This window comes from Diadema antillarum, unplaced genomic scaffold, assembly GCF_040938485.1.
Source record: "Diadema antillarum isolate AM-2024a unplaced genomic scaffold, OU_Dant_1.0 seq00001136_RagTag, whole genome shotgun sequence".
Lineage (NCBI taxonomy): Eukaryota > Metazoa > Echinodermata > Echinoidea > Diadematoida > Diadematidae > Diadema > Diadema antillarum.
In genome coordinates, this window is record NW_027271948.1 from 301,836 (window position 1) to 316,772 (window position 14,937).

Genomic DNA, 14,937 nt, shown 5'->3' on the forward strand with positions numbered 1-14,937 from the left:
CGAACTTGTTTTTGTTTTGTTGTTTTTTCAGCAGAATTTATCATGCACATTTTTGGAAGCATATTTATGCTAGAATAAATTGATTTCAGCCATGAAAATCAAAAATATGAATCTTTACATGAATTAATTGAAAAAACACAATGTGTATTGACTTCACAAAATCACGTTTTTGAGCAATTTTGGGGTTGACAAAAATATTTTGAAGGAGCGTGGCTTCCGAACGGTATGCCCAGGCGCGACAAATTTGGTCTCAAAAGTTGCGCGAGACTTGAAAGTAAAAAGTCGGCGAGCGGCGCGGTCAAAAAAATTTGCGCGCCGGAATAGCCGGAATTCGTCGGGGGGGGGGGGGGATTATGCCCCCCCCCCCCCTCCCCAGGTAAGTTAGGGTTAAACAAATTACACTGAACAAGGATGATGACATCGGAGGCTCACATATTTCAGAAATGTAGCAATATGTAATTCATTATAATACCGCTTGTTTGCGAGTTCACCTGTGTATAATCTATGCATATATTTCTCTTTTTTTTTCTGTCCTGCTTCCTTGAGCCGAACTCATGCATTCTTGGTGATCCTGCCATGTCATCATCCTTGTTCATTGCAATTTGTTATGAATTTCAAAAATATTCTTATTCTTCATCCCAAGTATAAATTCTAAAACCATTTTATTCCCATTTTATTGCCAAGTTATTGGGAGATTGTTTATTTTGTCCTTTATGACCCTATGATCGTTGACCTTTGACCTCATAACTTCAAATGCAATTGTTCTTCTCACTCCATCATAAACACAACCTGCACTTAAGTTTGGATGAAATTGGTTTATCCGTTCTCAAGTTATTTTGTACACACAAACATACAGACAGACAGACAAACATACAGAACCAAAAACATAATCTCCGTCCGGCCATATGTTAACTGGCAGAGGTGATAATTGACACAAGGGGTGGCAGTGTGAAACATAAGGCCATGAGTAAACGTAAGGGACAGTAAACTGAGAAATTACAGTCCAAAGAAACTGAATGGGTAGCCCTATATGGACCAAGCTCTTCCATTTTTTGCACGGTTTTATCTCACTGTAACCCTTGATGGAGAGGGAGTTGCATAATAAACTGCACTCACACAGGGCATACAAAAAACAACTAACAATTGCTAGACTGAAGTCACAGAGCATATGGACGTATAAAAATGACACACACGAAACAACAGCTGCACACCAAACACAATTTTGTTCTTCGCAATATGAAACACACATACACGCATATCAGCCACAGGCAACGCTAATAATGTCAGTTCATAGTTTTTGGGACTAATGTCCATATATTTCAAATATAATGACCACATCAGTACATGTACACTTCTATGCTTTCTGCATCATTCATATTTCCTGAAGCTGTGTTCTGACACCCAAGCATACCAATGGACCTGCTACACTCAATATTATTTCAAGTGGTTAACAGTAAAACTTCTCTCCAACTTTTCATGCCGAGACTAGCACAAGTGTGAACAAGGCAGAGCATTACAATGCGCTTTGCGAACGCAGCCATACCAAGTCACTGCAGCAAACTTGTATAAAGAATGATACCATATATTCATTAATTGTAACAGGTGAAGAGCTCAAACAGTGATATAATGTATATATCTATGAAAGGTTGACATTGTGCCTTGATATCACAAAGAATATTAGTAATAAGTCATAGCTTATTCTGCATATGTCCTCAACAACTGTAGGATGGAAGTTATCATAATTAAATGAATAATGTCATTTTGTGCGCAAATCAAAACCATATGGGTATTGAAAGAAGTTGACTCACATTACAAATGTGTGACAAGGAACATGACTACATGGATCTAAACATATCGACAATGACTTTCACTTCATCAGAGACATACATGTGATAACCAATCCATACCTGAAACGACTTTGTGAGAAAAAAATTGGTGCCTAATGATTCAAGGTAGATATACTCGCTGCAAGCAATACATTCTCTCTTCATTTTTTGTCTCTCTCCATATTTCATTAAGGCTATTTATATAGCAATCACAAATAAAATCAGAATGAAGAACAGAACACAGTTCATGGGAAATTGGTTTAAGGTGTGGCAAGTCGCATACAAACTTTCATTAATACAAATAGCACAAATTCAAGTTTGAGGATGATAGGTTTTAATATTCCGTCGATGTAAATATGTTTCTGGCCCATCTAGTGGCTTCAGTGAAGTCACATACCAGAAAATAAAAGAGAGAAAAAAGTTGTCTACCTGGCATATTGGTGTGACCTGTAGTTAATGAATAGTTGGGTACACACCACAGAATTCAAATGTACATCCCATGCATAAAAATTTGTCTCAACAATGAGACTAAACAGTAAGCAAAATAAAGGGAAAATCCACATGATTATATTACTATGTATTAACAACAACTTCATATTTTTTTTGTCAGATTTTCTGCATATTTTTAGTTCAATTCAGAAGACAGACTTTGCTTTTGTTTTTGATCAAGTTGGTCGCTATGATGCCTGCGCTTCTTTCATCCTGTTGAGGGCGCTGCCTGCCCTGAACCACTCGATTTGTGTCTCGTTGTACGAGTGACTGAGGAGAATGGTGTCACTGGTGCCGTCACTGTGTTTCAGAACGCACTCCACAGGCTGCAAGGGGGGAAGGAACAAGGACAATTAGTAGATACTGAAATTCTAGCATTGTACAGTGGACTACCGTTATAACAAAGTCCTCAGTACTGGCAGTTTTTTTTTCGTTATATCGAAATTTCCTTATAACTGAACAAATAAGCAATAAAAGTGCATAGAGCCGATAATGTTGCGGCCTGAATTTTATTTCGTTGTAACTGAATTTCATTATAACCGTATTTGTTATAACGGGAGTGCACTGTAAATCACAAGTCTCTAAAATCAGTGGTTGGCTTGCCAGAGCCCTGGAAAACTTTGATGGTCTAGTTCAAGTGGTCCTTTGGGAGATGGGCAGTCTTCATCTTAACCCTAAAAAGACTGGGCTATTTTGGTAGCTCGAAAGACTGGGGGGGGGGCCTAAAGGGCCCCCCCTTAAGATCTCGGCCGTGGATCGCGCGATCGCCGCGAAAATTTGCACAGGGGTAGTGTGCGATGTAATCTACAAGATCGTATATTTAAATTTTCCAAAAGAGTCTTCTTTTATTTTATTTTGATTAATTATGCTAATTTATGCGAGAAATTAGACTCTTTGATCTAAATCAGTAAATAAAGCTCCAAAAGTGCTCATTTTTGGTCTAATTATTCTTTATGGCATTCTTAGCAAATGCACTTGAAAAAAAATTCGGTATCAAAATTAATTTCTTATTTATTTTATTGTTTCATGAATTTCTTATGTATTTCGTTGTTTTTTCGACCTCTTGTTTTCGTTGTTTTTTTTAACAAAATTTGTGGCAGACACTTTCTGAAGCATAATACTCCTAAAACAAATTAATTTTAGCCATTGAGAGTAAAAATAAGCATATTTATATGAACCATGTGAAAAAACTCAATTTGCATTGACTTTGTACACAAAATCACATTTTTGAGCCATTTTCGGTCTCACATGCGTATACAAAATGTTATGTAATTTCAGAACCGTACCCCCGGGCGTCACAAATTTGGTGTCAAAATGTGCGGGAAACTTGAAAGAAAAAAGTCATAGAGCATCGCGGCGAGGGCATTGCGTGTTGCAGAGTAATCGCGCGAAATGTCGAGGGGGGGCCTTTTAGGCCCCCCCCCAGTCTTTTTAGGGTTAAGTTTGCCAACAAGTTTCACTTTCTAGGATGTCACACCATCCACTAATACACCTGTGCAAGCTACCATGATTTTGACTTCAGGTCAATGCTACACTGACATTTGTGTCAGTAGCTCTGCACAGTCACACATTAGCTGCCTGAAGAGCTTGCCATGTAATACAATATTGATAATGCCAATTTCATGTTACACACACGTACTCTTTTCTTGAACTATAAGGCATTTAAACAAGAGATTTACCAATACTGAAATTTGATTCTGTAAGTTGCCTGCCTATGCAAGAATTATGTGCTACATTTGATAGTAGAAAGCATAAGATAATTCTCAAGATAACCCACCAAAAGTAACCTGGGGTTTGACCTCAACAGTTGATACGTTATATTGAGTTTACATTTTATTTCTAGTTTGGCTAATCACTTGAATCTGATTCATCAATTACCTTGCCCGGTGCAAGTTCTGCCAGGCCGAGGAGGGACACTCTGTCGTCCGGTCTGACCTTGTCGTAGTCAGCAGGGTTGGAGAAGGTCAGTGGGAGGACCCCTTGCTTTTTCAGGTTGGTTTCTGTGCACCAATGGAAAAAAGCAAAATGAGAAGAAAATTAATCACAAAACTGATCAGAATACATTATTAGACAGTGTAACGGTTTTACATTTATACATTATATGAGTAAGTATAGTGTTTAGTACTCTGTTGTGTTTTTGTTGTGTAAGCTAGGTAATACACTCTGTTGTGTTTTTGTTGCGTAAGCTAGGTAATATGCTCTGTGTGTTTCTGTTGTGTAAGCGAGGTACACTGCCAGCTCAGCGTCTTCTCTGTCTCTTCTCTTCTCTTCGACTTAATTAGCTCGTCTATTGTCTATGTTGTTCTTTGTCTCTCGCCTCGTCTCTCTCTCTCCCCCGCTTATGTTGTTCTTTGTTCTCGTCCAGTCCATCTCTCTTTCCCTCTCCTATGTTGCTCTTTGTTCCCCATCTAGTCTCTCTCTCTCCTCCTCTCCCTTCTTATTCTATGTTTCTTGTTTACGCTGAGTCTGGTGTGTTTAATTTGACCATCTGCTTTGTAAACGTGATTGACAGCTAGCCATTCGGATGGTCACTGCCAAGGACACTATAAATAGAGCAGCGTTTCCCTTTGTTAGGCAGTTCTGAGATTGGATTCAGATTGGAGATTACAGATTGAGACCAGAGTTAGGATGTAGAGAGCGGAGCAGATTAGGCCAGTTTTGTGAGAAGTTCTTGCACTGTATACATGTATTCGTCTTGGAGAGTTGCTATATGCTATTCATGTACCGAACGTCATGTGGAGCAGGCGAGTGTCATGTTGCTTTAATAAAGTCATTGTGAACCGGAATCTTGAGTCTTAGTGCAGTCTGTCATGCTTCAACATCCATTCTACAGTCCGTGAGGCCCACTACCAACGTCATCTATCACAGAATCTCAAAGGAACAATACATGTCTTCTCACACTTCTCCGACCCAGTACATCACAATCACAATCTCCTAATAACTGTACCACTACGACTATGTTCCGGAGAGATAGCCCGTGACAACATAAAAGACATTCTAAAAGAAAGTTTTAATAGTATCAAGCAAAACAATCTACACAGATTCTCTATCACAGCTAAAGCATAAATACAACAATTTTGTGACATTTATTTCATACATTTTCAGTATTCCAATTCAGCGATTGCAAAAAGGATGTGAAAAAAAAACCACCCAATACAAATCCAGCCTTTCTAACTACCCAGTAATAGCGGATCCAACCATTCATATACTTAATATTTTGCAGGACATGTATATATCTGCACATGGACATAAATACATAAATGAAACTACATAAGCACATGTTAAACGCGATGGCAATCGTTACGTCCTCCTATAATCTTACCGTGAATGCGAGCAAAGCTCTTCACAATGATTGCCCTTCCTCCGAGGTGCCTGGGCTCCAGAGCTGCGTGCTCACGGCTGCTTCCCTCTCCGTAGTTCTCATCTCCAAACACCACCCACGGTGTGTTGTTTGCCTGCAAGATAGTACACAATCATAAAGTATGTCCAAAAAAAAAATTACAATCAGATTTCCGCATTGATGATTTTCAAATTGATTGAACAATCTGAAAGCTATTTAAGGGTACGAAACTATAACTTCTTACCTAAATTTTGCAGAAAAACCCCACTTAATTTGGTCAAGTGGTCACAGACAAATGTTGATCATTGTCCTTGCATTACATTATATCAATATGCAAATACATAAATATGTATATAATATTGTTCATTATGATATTGATGACAAATCTGGGGGAAAAGGAAAAGAGAATAGAAAACAGAGAGCAAAAAAAAAAGAAAAGAAAAAGGAGGACGAGCTGAACTCAAGCTTCCATGAGTTAATAATTCAACATCTTTCCATAATCATTCATTTTTCACACCTTATCAACGTTTGCAAACTCAATAAAAATTTGCTTTCTTTTTGATTAACGAATTATTCATTTCGTTAGTCAAAAACGCAAAACGAAAAAGAAATCAAGCAGTCACTCTTTCAAAAGAGATATTAACATGTAAAAAACACAATGAACAACTGTGTATTTGTAAGGTGTTATGACAGCAGACAAAACACAATGAACAACTGTGTATTCGTAAGGTGTTAAAACAATGGACAAAACTTGGAGGGAAGGGTTTCCCATGCACTACAAAGGTCTCCATTTCTCTGTGACGACTAAAGCAAACCAAATGGGGTTTCTGTAAGATGTAGGTAATATGTTCATATCTTGAAATTGCACCTTGATTGATTCACTCTTTCTAAAGTCATTGTGGCAGAGAGTCCACTGTGTTCTTCTTTCTTTTCTTTTTTTCACATATGTGACCGTGCATCACATGATGAACAAAAAAGTCGCACCCCTTGATTTTACATGTGGATTCAAAAAAGGTGAAATGGGTCAACCGAATCAATCTTGAGTTGTTCATATTTTCTGAAAGAGCTATACTTCTTCTACATTATTCTTTAGTTTGGGATCATAACATGAATGGGAAAGTGTGTTTTCTGCAGTTTTTCTCCAACCCTTTTTTGGGGGAGTACAGGAAGGATCAGATATGTCTTAGAGTAGTCCCCTTTTCATTTCTTGAAATCCTTTACGCACTCTTCACTTTCAAGTCTAATAACTTTTGAAAGGGTAACTCTACTGCTTTGAAAGTTGGCATTAATCATGGACAGGTGTTTATAGAACATGCTCAATTTGAGCTTAATGTGACAATCCCTTCATTGTTGTTCTTCCAGTGGTTTACATCCTGTCTTTTGTCCCTTTTATTGCACAGCTAGCTCAGCTGGGTAAAGATTAAGCACTTGAAGAGACCCTGTACTTCAGAGCCTCTTTTCTCAGTTCACACTTTTCCAGAGACTGTGCTTAGCAAGGTTAGGGGAGTCCATTTGAATTGATTTATACATCATTTTAAAGCTTAGAGTCTGCTCTTAAAGAATCTGAGCTTAACTAAAACTCCATGTCTGGCGACTTTTTGTCGGTTTTGTGATGCAGGGTCACATATGGTACAGAGTTGGTGCAGTGTCACAGTCTACCCTGTCCTTTTCAAGTTGTAAGTTATATCAGGATTGACAACATTCACACATCCGAATCCAACAGATTCCACATAGCAATCATGGAGATACTTGTGTTATACACAGCTCAATGAGCAAAATGATTCCCAATGCTGGTAGTACTTTAGAGAGTCTCATATCAAGACATAAAGAGGTATTGACATGTTCAGAAGGATCCCTATAAAATCAGGGATACTTGCCAGCTGTGTTCATACCCTGCCATTACATCATGCTTGATCGAAAGATCAATCTTATCACATCGGGCAAACACTCCTATCTTTCATTGTGAAACAGTCCATTGGATGATTTATCAGACGGGCATGTCCATCATTGAAAATGTAATGTTTTAAAACACTGATGTTACCTGAGAAACAGCATCACTCAGAATTAACAAATTCATAAAAACACTGACATAAAGATAAGACAAGAAAAGAATTACACCACTTTGGCACAAGGCATACCCATCAGCCATCGTATCCTTTCACTAATGCAAGGCTCTACACTAACTTTTTTGTTTGGTGGCCCGATGTGGCCACCAAAATCCTAAATTTCAAATTTTTGGTGTCCCGAGAGAAAAATTTGGTGTCCCGAAAAAACAACAATAAAAAACATTAAAAGTCCTTTTTTTTAATGAGTCAAATATTTAAGATTTATGATAGTAAGAATTAGAAGTTGGACATATCTACTCATAAATAAACTTCAACAAACTTGCAACACTCGCTCTCAGGCATTCATTTAGTCCTTTTCATCCATCCTTTGAACAAATTTAACTGCTAATTTCCGGCGCAAAAAGTTATGAATTTATCGACATACTTTTCAAAAAATTTTGGTGGCCCGAGGCGGGCCACCAAATTTGCCCTTTTTGGAAATTTGGTAGCCCGACTTTCATTTTTGGTGGCCCCGGGCCACCGTTAGTGTCGAGCCCTGACTAATGTGACTACATAGTACTGAATTCACTACGCTTGTTCCGCTGCCTATCTGATGCTCATTTTACCTGCAATAAATGTAACTGTCTATTTCCTTCTATTTAAAATCAACATTTATTTGTTTCAAAGTAAACGTATATCACGCAGGAACGCAATCCTTATATGAACAGTTACAGATATCTAACTTTCTTGCACAACAATATTAGTCTTGAACCATATGACCCAAGGTCTACTACCAAATGGGCAAGAGGGAGGCAGCAGAAGACAAAAATTCCTTCTGGATACTGATTTGGCCCCTGAATTTTTGTCCTTGAACTGTACTTATTCTTTCTGCATATTCCAACCTGATATCTTTCTACTCTGGAACTGCACAAGTTGAATGTACCTCATATAAAACTCACTTCAATGGAGAGCATCTGCCATTTCAACATGATGAAAATTGACACCAGATTCCCTTTTGCACGTTTTTTACTCTCAAGCAAACATCTAAATAAGTTCGCTTACAACAAAGGTCTGTGAAAGTGCAAAAATTTATATTTCAACAGCAGCAAACAAACTGTTTAAAAATTCAGGGAACAGATCGTGAAAAAAAAAAAGAACACCAAAGAATCTAACAAACAGCATTATGCTCGCATCGTACAAGTACTTAGCACTTGCTGCCTACCTTGTAATGCCTCGCCGTTTTGGGGACTTCACCAAATTCTCCAGTCAGCTGGTTTCGAACACTGTTCATCTCGCCATTTTCACTGTTTGTGGCTCTGTTGATAAAATATGCAACGACACTCAAGTCAGCACTTGTAACAAATTCATCTACTCTGGCTAGTCTCTGTCAATGCTTACATCTACTTTTCTCAAAACACAAATTTTCTTCTTCATTCCTTCTTTTCTTCTTTTTTGTTTTATTCTCCAGGGATTGAGCAAAAACGGAAATTATTGGCTCTAATCACTGATGCAGACCTATCTACAATTCAACCCAAACAGACAGTAAACTAGTCAGATTAAAACAGGAAATACATGAAAGTGTAAAGAGAACACCCTGAAACATGGGTAGATGATTTACAGCTTCAAATCAAACTGGATGACAGACTCTTTTCCTCCCAGTGAGATTTTATCAGTAATAGAAAGCTTCAGGTCAAGGCTAACTGCGGGAAATGTGTGCAATAGCTGTGCAGTTTTCACACACTAATAAAGGTTAACACAGCTTGTAATATAGTTCAGGAACTGCACTCACGTGATAAGCAGGTTGTCAGAGATGTTGTCAAGATGACCCCTGTATTTCAGCCAGGGACCAGCTGCACTGATGTGGTCTGTGGTGCACTTGCCCTTCACCTGTAAATATTCAAGGAGGAGCAAGGTGTAGAATGCCCAGTCACATTCTAGTCTACAAGTCACAAATTTTCATTAAACAAAAAAAAAATCCTAGTTAGCAGCTCTGTTGATGAAAGGAACTAGAGTGGATTTGCGTCACACAGTACAAGGTTACATTCTGTCGGAGGTTGCACATAATTAAAGAAGTGGATCCAACACAATTACATTGTGACATTGGTTCCTGTCTCTTTAAACTGCAAAACAGTTTGAATTATACTGTTACGATGACACATACTACAGTTAACCCTTTGCAGCATTTTGTTGGTGGTCTTACAAACATTTCATCATAGGCAAGTTACTCATCAATTTTTCTTTACAGTATATGATGATAGAACTACAGCCAACTGCTCCATTACTGTCAGACATTTATCAACCCATCAATGGTTTCTTGCCAGAATTACTACACAAACTGCACATCTCACAGAACTTGTTAGTTGTACAAGTGTATTACAAACACGACTAAGGTCACAACTTCCAGTACTTTGTCACGGGTAAAACAGACACGACACCATGGTCACACTTCACATTACTTCAGTGGTACTACAAACAGTGTACCATGGTCACATACTCCACTTCAGTGGCACAACGAACACAATGCCACTGCCAAGTCTTTTATCAAATTTTCCAGAGAGCTCTGTCAGAAATTCTAAATGCAGTTCAACACAGTCCTGTCTTCCTTTAACTCTACACAGCGCTCTATACATGAGTATTTTTCATGAATTCATGAAAATACTAACATGTCAATTTTGTGGTTGCATTAAATTCACACAAATTTCTACACAGACAGTTCATTGGAGTAGGCCATGTGAAAACAATAAATTGCACATAAAGTTTCCATTTTATGGTCGGAAAGTGTTACAAACATTTCATCACTGCCTCATCACTCGCTTACTCTTCCACAGTACTCTGTTAGTGATACTTCCAACCATTTGCAACCGTACTTTGGAAACACACACGAGTGTATATCATTCTCCAGTTTATTAGACCATACCTTGATAAGGACCACCATGTCTGTGAGGTCCTGACCATTCCAGGTGTCAAAAGGAGACAGAAGTTGCAGGCGCTTGCTGTTTGGATCCACATCGACGTTGACACTGGAACCATCCTCTGGTGGGGGTTGGAAGGTGTCCTGGCCTGGATCAAAGCCCTGCAATGAAATGGGGTGGCAGGGGTGTCGTCAAAGTTTTTACTAGGACACATTTTGGGAGGCGGTTTTTCAAACTTGTAAAGATACTATCACTGCCAATGCAAAAGCAACATCTCTAGATATTCACAAACAATTAACAGTTTACTAGCTGGTGTCAGAGAAACTGTAATACTTGTAACTGGAAATTGTGAGATGTTTGAAGAAAGTGAACCATAGCGACAGTTTCAAACAATATTCAATGAGATGATATGATACAACAATGAAGACAAGACAAAGGAAAGCAAGACACCCTCCCTCCTCCCCCCCCCCCAAAAAAAAAAGAGAAATCAAAGAAATGCAAAAATTGTATACAATGTGAACTTAAAGGACAAGTTCACCTTCATAAACATAAAGATTGAGAGAATGTAGCAATATTAGTAGAACATATCATTGAAAGTTTGAGGAAAATCGGACAATCCGTTCAAAAGTTATGAATTTTTGAAGTTTTTGTGCAGTAACCGCTGGATGAGAAGACTACTGCAGTGTATGAATAACTTAGATGTCACATGCGTACAACAATATAAGGAAAATATAAAGAGAATTTCACAAAATTTCATCTTATGAAAAAAGTTCACATTCCCCCGACTCGTTACCGACAAATGTTATGGGTAATATTATTCCCCCTGCCTTTAGAAAGAGCCAAGTCAAGTGCTCTTTTATTATGTGAAAAAAGTGAAAATATGTTGAATTTTCTTTATATTTTCTTTATACTGTTGTATGCATATGAATCACAAGCTTTAGTAGTCTCCTCATCCAGCGGTTCCAACACAAAAATTTTAAAAATTCATAACTTTTGCATCGATTGTCCAATTTTCCTCAAATTAATTCAACCAAGCAGACATCCAGGGTTCAAGGTAAAAGAAACAAAAAGAACTCTGCACATACACGACACATTCTATACTGTAAAAGTGGAAATTTTCGCGATTTCGCGCAACCAGAAACTAGCGTGAAAATAAAAGCACGTGAATATTTTTGCTTGCCATATGTTCCTGTGCGTGATGTCGTGATTCCGCGGAATTAAAAACATGCGAAACTCTTCTTACCCGGTTAAGCGCGAAAAATTAGTCGCCTAAAAATATCCACTTTTACAGTACATTAGTTTAAGAAGAGAGATGTATCTTCACAGGAAGCTAAATTCACAGATACAACTAATATTTTTATCACTTAGATCAGGGTTTACCTTGCTGGGGAGTTCATCGCCATATGGACTGTCCAGTTTGAACTTCTCTCCATTGGCCCCAACCAACTCATCAACCTCCGGGTTGAAGTCCAGTCTGCCAGCTAGCGCCAAGGCAGTGGTGATCTGTGGGATAGCGTTGAAGACAAAATAGGTATCTGTATGGAATGCAGCTGTGAAAGTGGACATTCAGCATGATGGGAGTATCATTGTTAACACGTTTGAAATGTAGGGCAATTTGTCAATCAGTTGCAATGAAAACATCTCGACGGAAGAATTTCATGAATTTGAATAATTACGCAGTACCCGCTGCATGCTATAAGGATTAGAACCAACACTTGCTGTCGGGCGGAAGCTCGGTGGTCTAGTGGAGATGACGCCTGTCTGGAGATCAGGAGGTCGTAGGTTCGAATCCTGCTCTAGTATGTACGCCCATGATTTTTCCATCATGGCTACTACTAAAGCACTGATCAATTCAGTGCTTATTTACGTCGATGTAGGGCAATTTGTCAATCAGTTGCAACGTCTTAAATTATCATCAGTCATGAATGTAAAGATTACATGCTGTGGATCTATAACCTACCCACAAGCAAGAGCTCACACATTCAAGTACAATTACTGAACACCAAAAACTTTGAAACAGTTACAGTCAGGGCGTCAATATATATGGTAGCCCTACTACATATCGACCACCTTCTTTTAAACCGACCGCGTATAATTCGCGCACTGAACACTTAGTACGCACTTCTCTGCGCGCAAAGCACATAAAAATGGATTGGCTTTGAATGCTAGATGAGGATGGTGTGGGAAAACGCGATAATTCACTGTTCATTAATGGTTTTAATCAAGGACAAAATTTCGAATGAATATTTTCACCGAATCGTAATGACAGCACAATGTAATGTCTATGGAAGTTTCTAAAAGGCTTCTAAAAAGCTTCGTACAACACGGTTTCAATACAACTCGGTTTGCGTGCATTGTCAATGCAAAAACAGCGGTCGATCCTAATAACGCGATTTACCGCGGGGAGCTGAAACGAGGCCATGCAAGTTCGTCGGCGATATTTTTGCACTGAAACTTCGAATCGAAAAGGGAACAACGGCATTTGATAGAGCTGGATTTTCTCAATCACGTAGGTCAAGTTTTTTACGTGAATTACAGTGTTAAACATTCTTATCAAGCAAATAAACACAAGGAAAAGCAGAAATTATGCGGTGCGTAATATATGTCCCCGCCGGAACTAGCATTTTGTAGCAAAATGTACAATACAGGTCAAAAATCAAGGTCAAAGGTCAAAGAAGTCAAAGGTCAAAATTCTGTGTAGAAGTTTTGAAGCCCTCACCTGGTGCCATCACATAAAGCAAATGGAATCGAAATCGGGTTAGAAATGGCGAAGGAGTAGCATTTTGTAGCAAATGTACAATATAGGTCAAAAATCAAGGTCAAAGGTTAAAAAAAGTCAAAGGTCAAAATTCTGTGTAGAAGTTTTGAAGCCCTCACCTAGTGCCATCACATAAAGCAAACGGAATCGAAATCGGGTTAGAAATGGCGAAAGGAGTAGCATTTTGTAGCAAAATGTACAATACAGGTCAAAAAATCAAGGTCAAATGTCAAAGAAGTCAAAGGTCAAAATTCTGTGTACAAGTTTTGAAGCCCTCACCTAGTGCCATCACATAAGGCAAACGGAATCGAAATCGGGTTAGAAATGGCGAAGGAGTAGCATTCTGTAGCAAAATGTACAATACAGGTCAAAAAATCAAGGTCAAAGGTCAAAGAAGTCACAGGTCAAAATTCTGTGTAGAAGTTTTGAAGCCCTCAACTAGTGCCATCACATAAAGCAAACGGAATCGAAATCGGGTTAGAAATGGCGAAGGAGTAGCATTTTGTAGCAAAATGTACAATATAGGTCAAAGGTCAAGGTCAAAGGTCACAACTGAAATTCTGTGTAGAAGTTTCAAAGCTCCCATGTAGTGCTATCATATAAAGCAAACAGAATCAAAATTGGCTCATAAATGACAGAGAAGTAGCAAATTGAAGATTTTTATCACACACGGACGCACACACGGACACACGGACACACGGACACACGGACGGACACACACACGTAAGGAGCCCGTTTCATAGTCCCCTGCTCGAACTCGTTCGGCGGGGACAATTAGGCGGTCGATGAGTAGTAGGTCCAACCCTACAACTCAACACTCACATGTTGAGTTGTATATATTGCAACTGATTGACAAATTACGTTGATGGAGGGCAATTTGTCGACCAGTTCCATTTTTTGACTACGCAACATCCTAAAATACTCCCTCTCAGTAATCATGTGAAATGAACCTACTCAAGCTACAGCAGCACCAGCCCACAACATGCCACATTGCTTGCCTCAGACAGTGTGCCACATTCAATTTGTCTTGCGAATTAGCACATGGTCATCGTCTATGCCTAGCAATCTGAGCTGCTTGTGTTTTAACGATTCCATTCTTCAAGGAATCCACAAGCATCCCAATTGATCTGTATGCTTCACTACAAAGTCACTCCAGTATACACAGAGTTGCATGGAAGCAGTAAGCTTTGCTCACCTCAGGCGACGTCACAAAGCCGTGAGTGGCTGGGTTGGCATCGTTGCGCCCTGTGAAGTTGCGGTTGTAGGAAGTGACGATGGTGTTCTTCTCCCCTTTCTTCACATCTTGCCTGCAGGCAAAAGACACAAAGGAAAACACTTGCAATCATTTCTTGAATATTTTTTCAAATGAATGCACAGAAACATTCATCAAGTTCCACTGAAATGCAGGTTGGCAAGTATTAATAATGAAACTGAGCAATGTTCAGAGAGCAAAACCCTGTGATTTTTCAGCAACATATCAATTTGGTTGATTTATAGATGAACAATGCTGTATGTCTAGCATCTCTCTGATTTCACAGTAAAACAAAAACATGCTAAACTAGCCAAG

The 14,937-nt window shown here is 38.8% G+C and overlaps 1 protein-coding gene across 1 annotated transcript in view; it reads right to left on the reverse strand.

Moving 5' to 3' along the window:
• Positions 1-1,289: 1,289 nt before the first annotated feature.
• LOC139744106 (aconitate hydratase, mitochondrial-like) overlaps positions 1,290-14,937 on the reverse strand; it is a 39,798-nt gene continuing 26,150 nt past the window's right edge. The window contains exons 15-22 of the mRNA XM_071654563.1: positions 14,566-14,677; positions 11,993-12,115; positions 10,618-10,773; positions 9,490-9,587; positions 8,923-9,016; positions 5,638-5,770; positions 4,194-4,315; positions 1,290-2,641 (exon numbers count right to left, since the gene is read on the reverse strand). Coding sequence (XP_071510664.1) covers positions 2,504-2,641; positions 4,194-4,315; positions 5,638-5,770; positions 8,923-9,016; positions 9,490-9,587; positions 10,618-10,773; positions 11,993-12,115; positions 14,566-14,677 — 976 coding nt within the window. The 3' untranslated portion in view covers positions 1,290-2,503. The remainder of the gene's footprint in view (positions 2,642-4,193; positions 4,316-5,637; positions 5,771-8,922; positions 9,017-9,489; positions 9,588-10,617; positions 10,774-11,992; positions 12,116-14,565; positions 14,678-14,937) is intronic.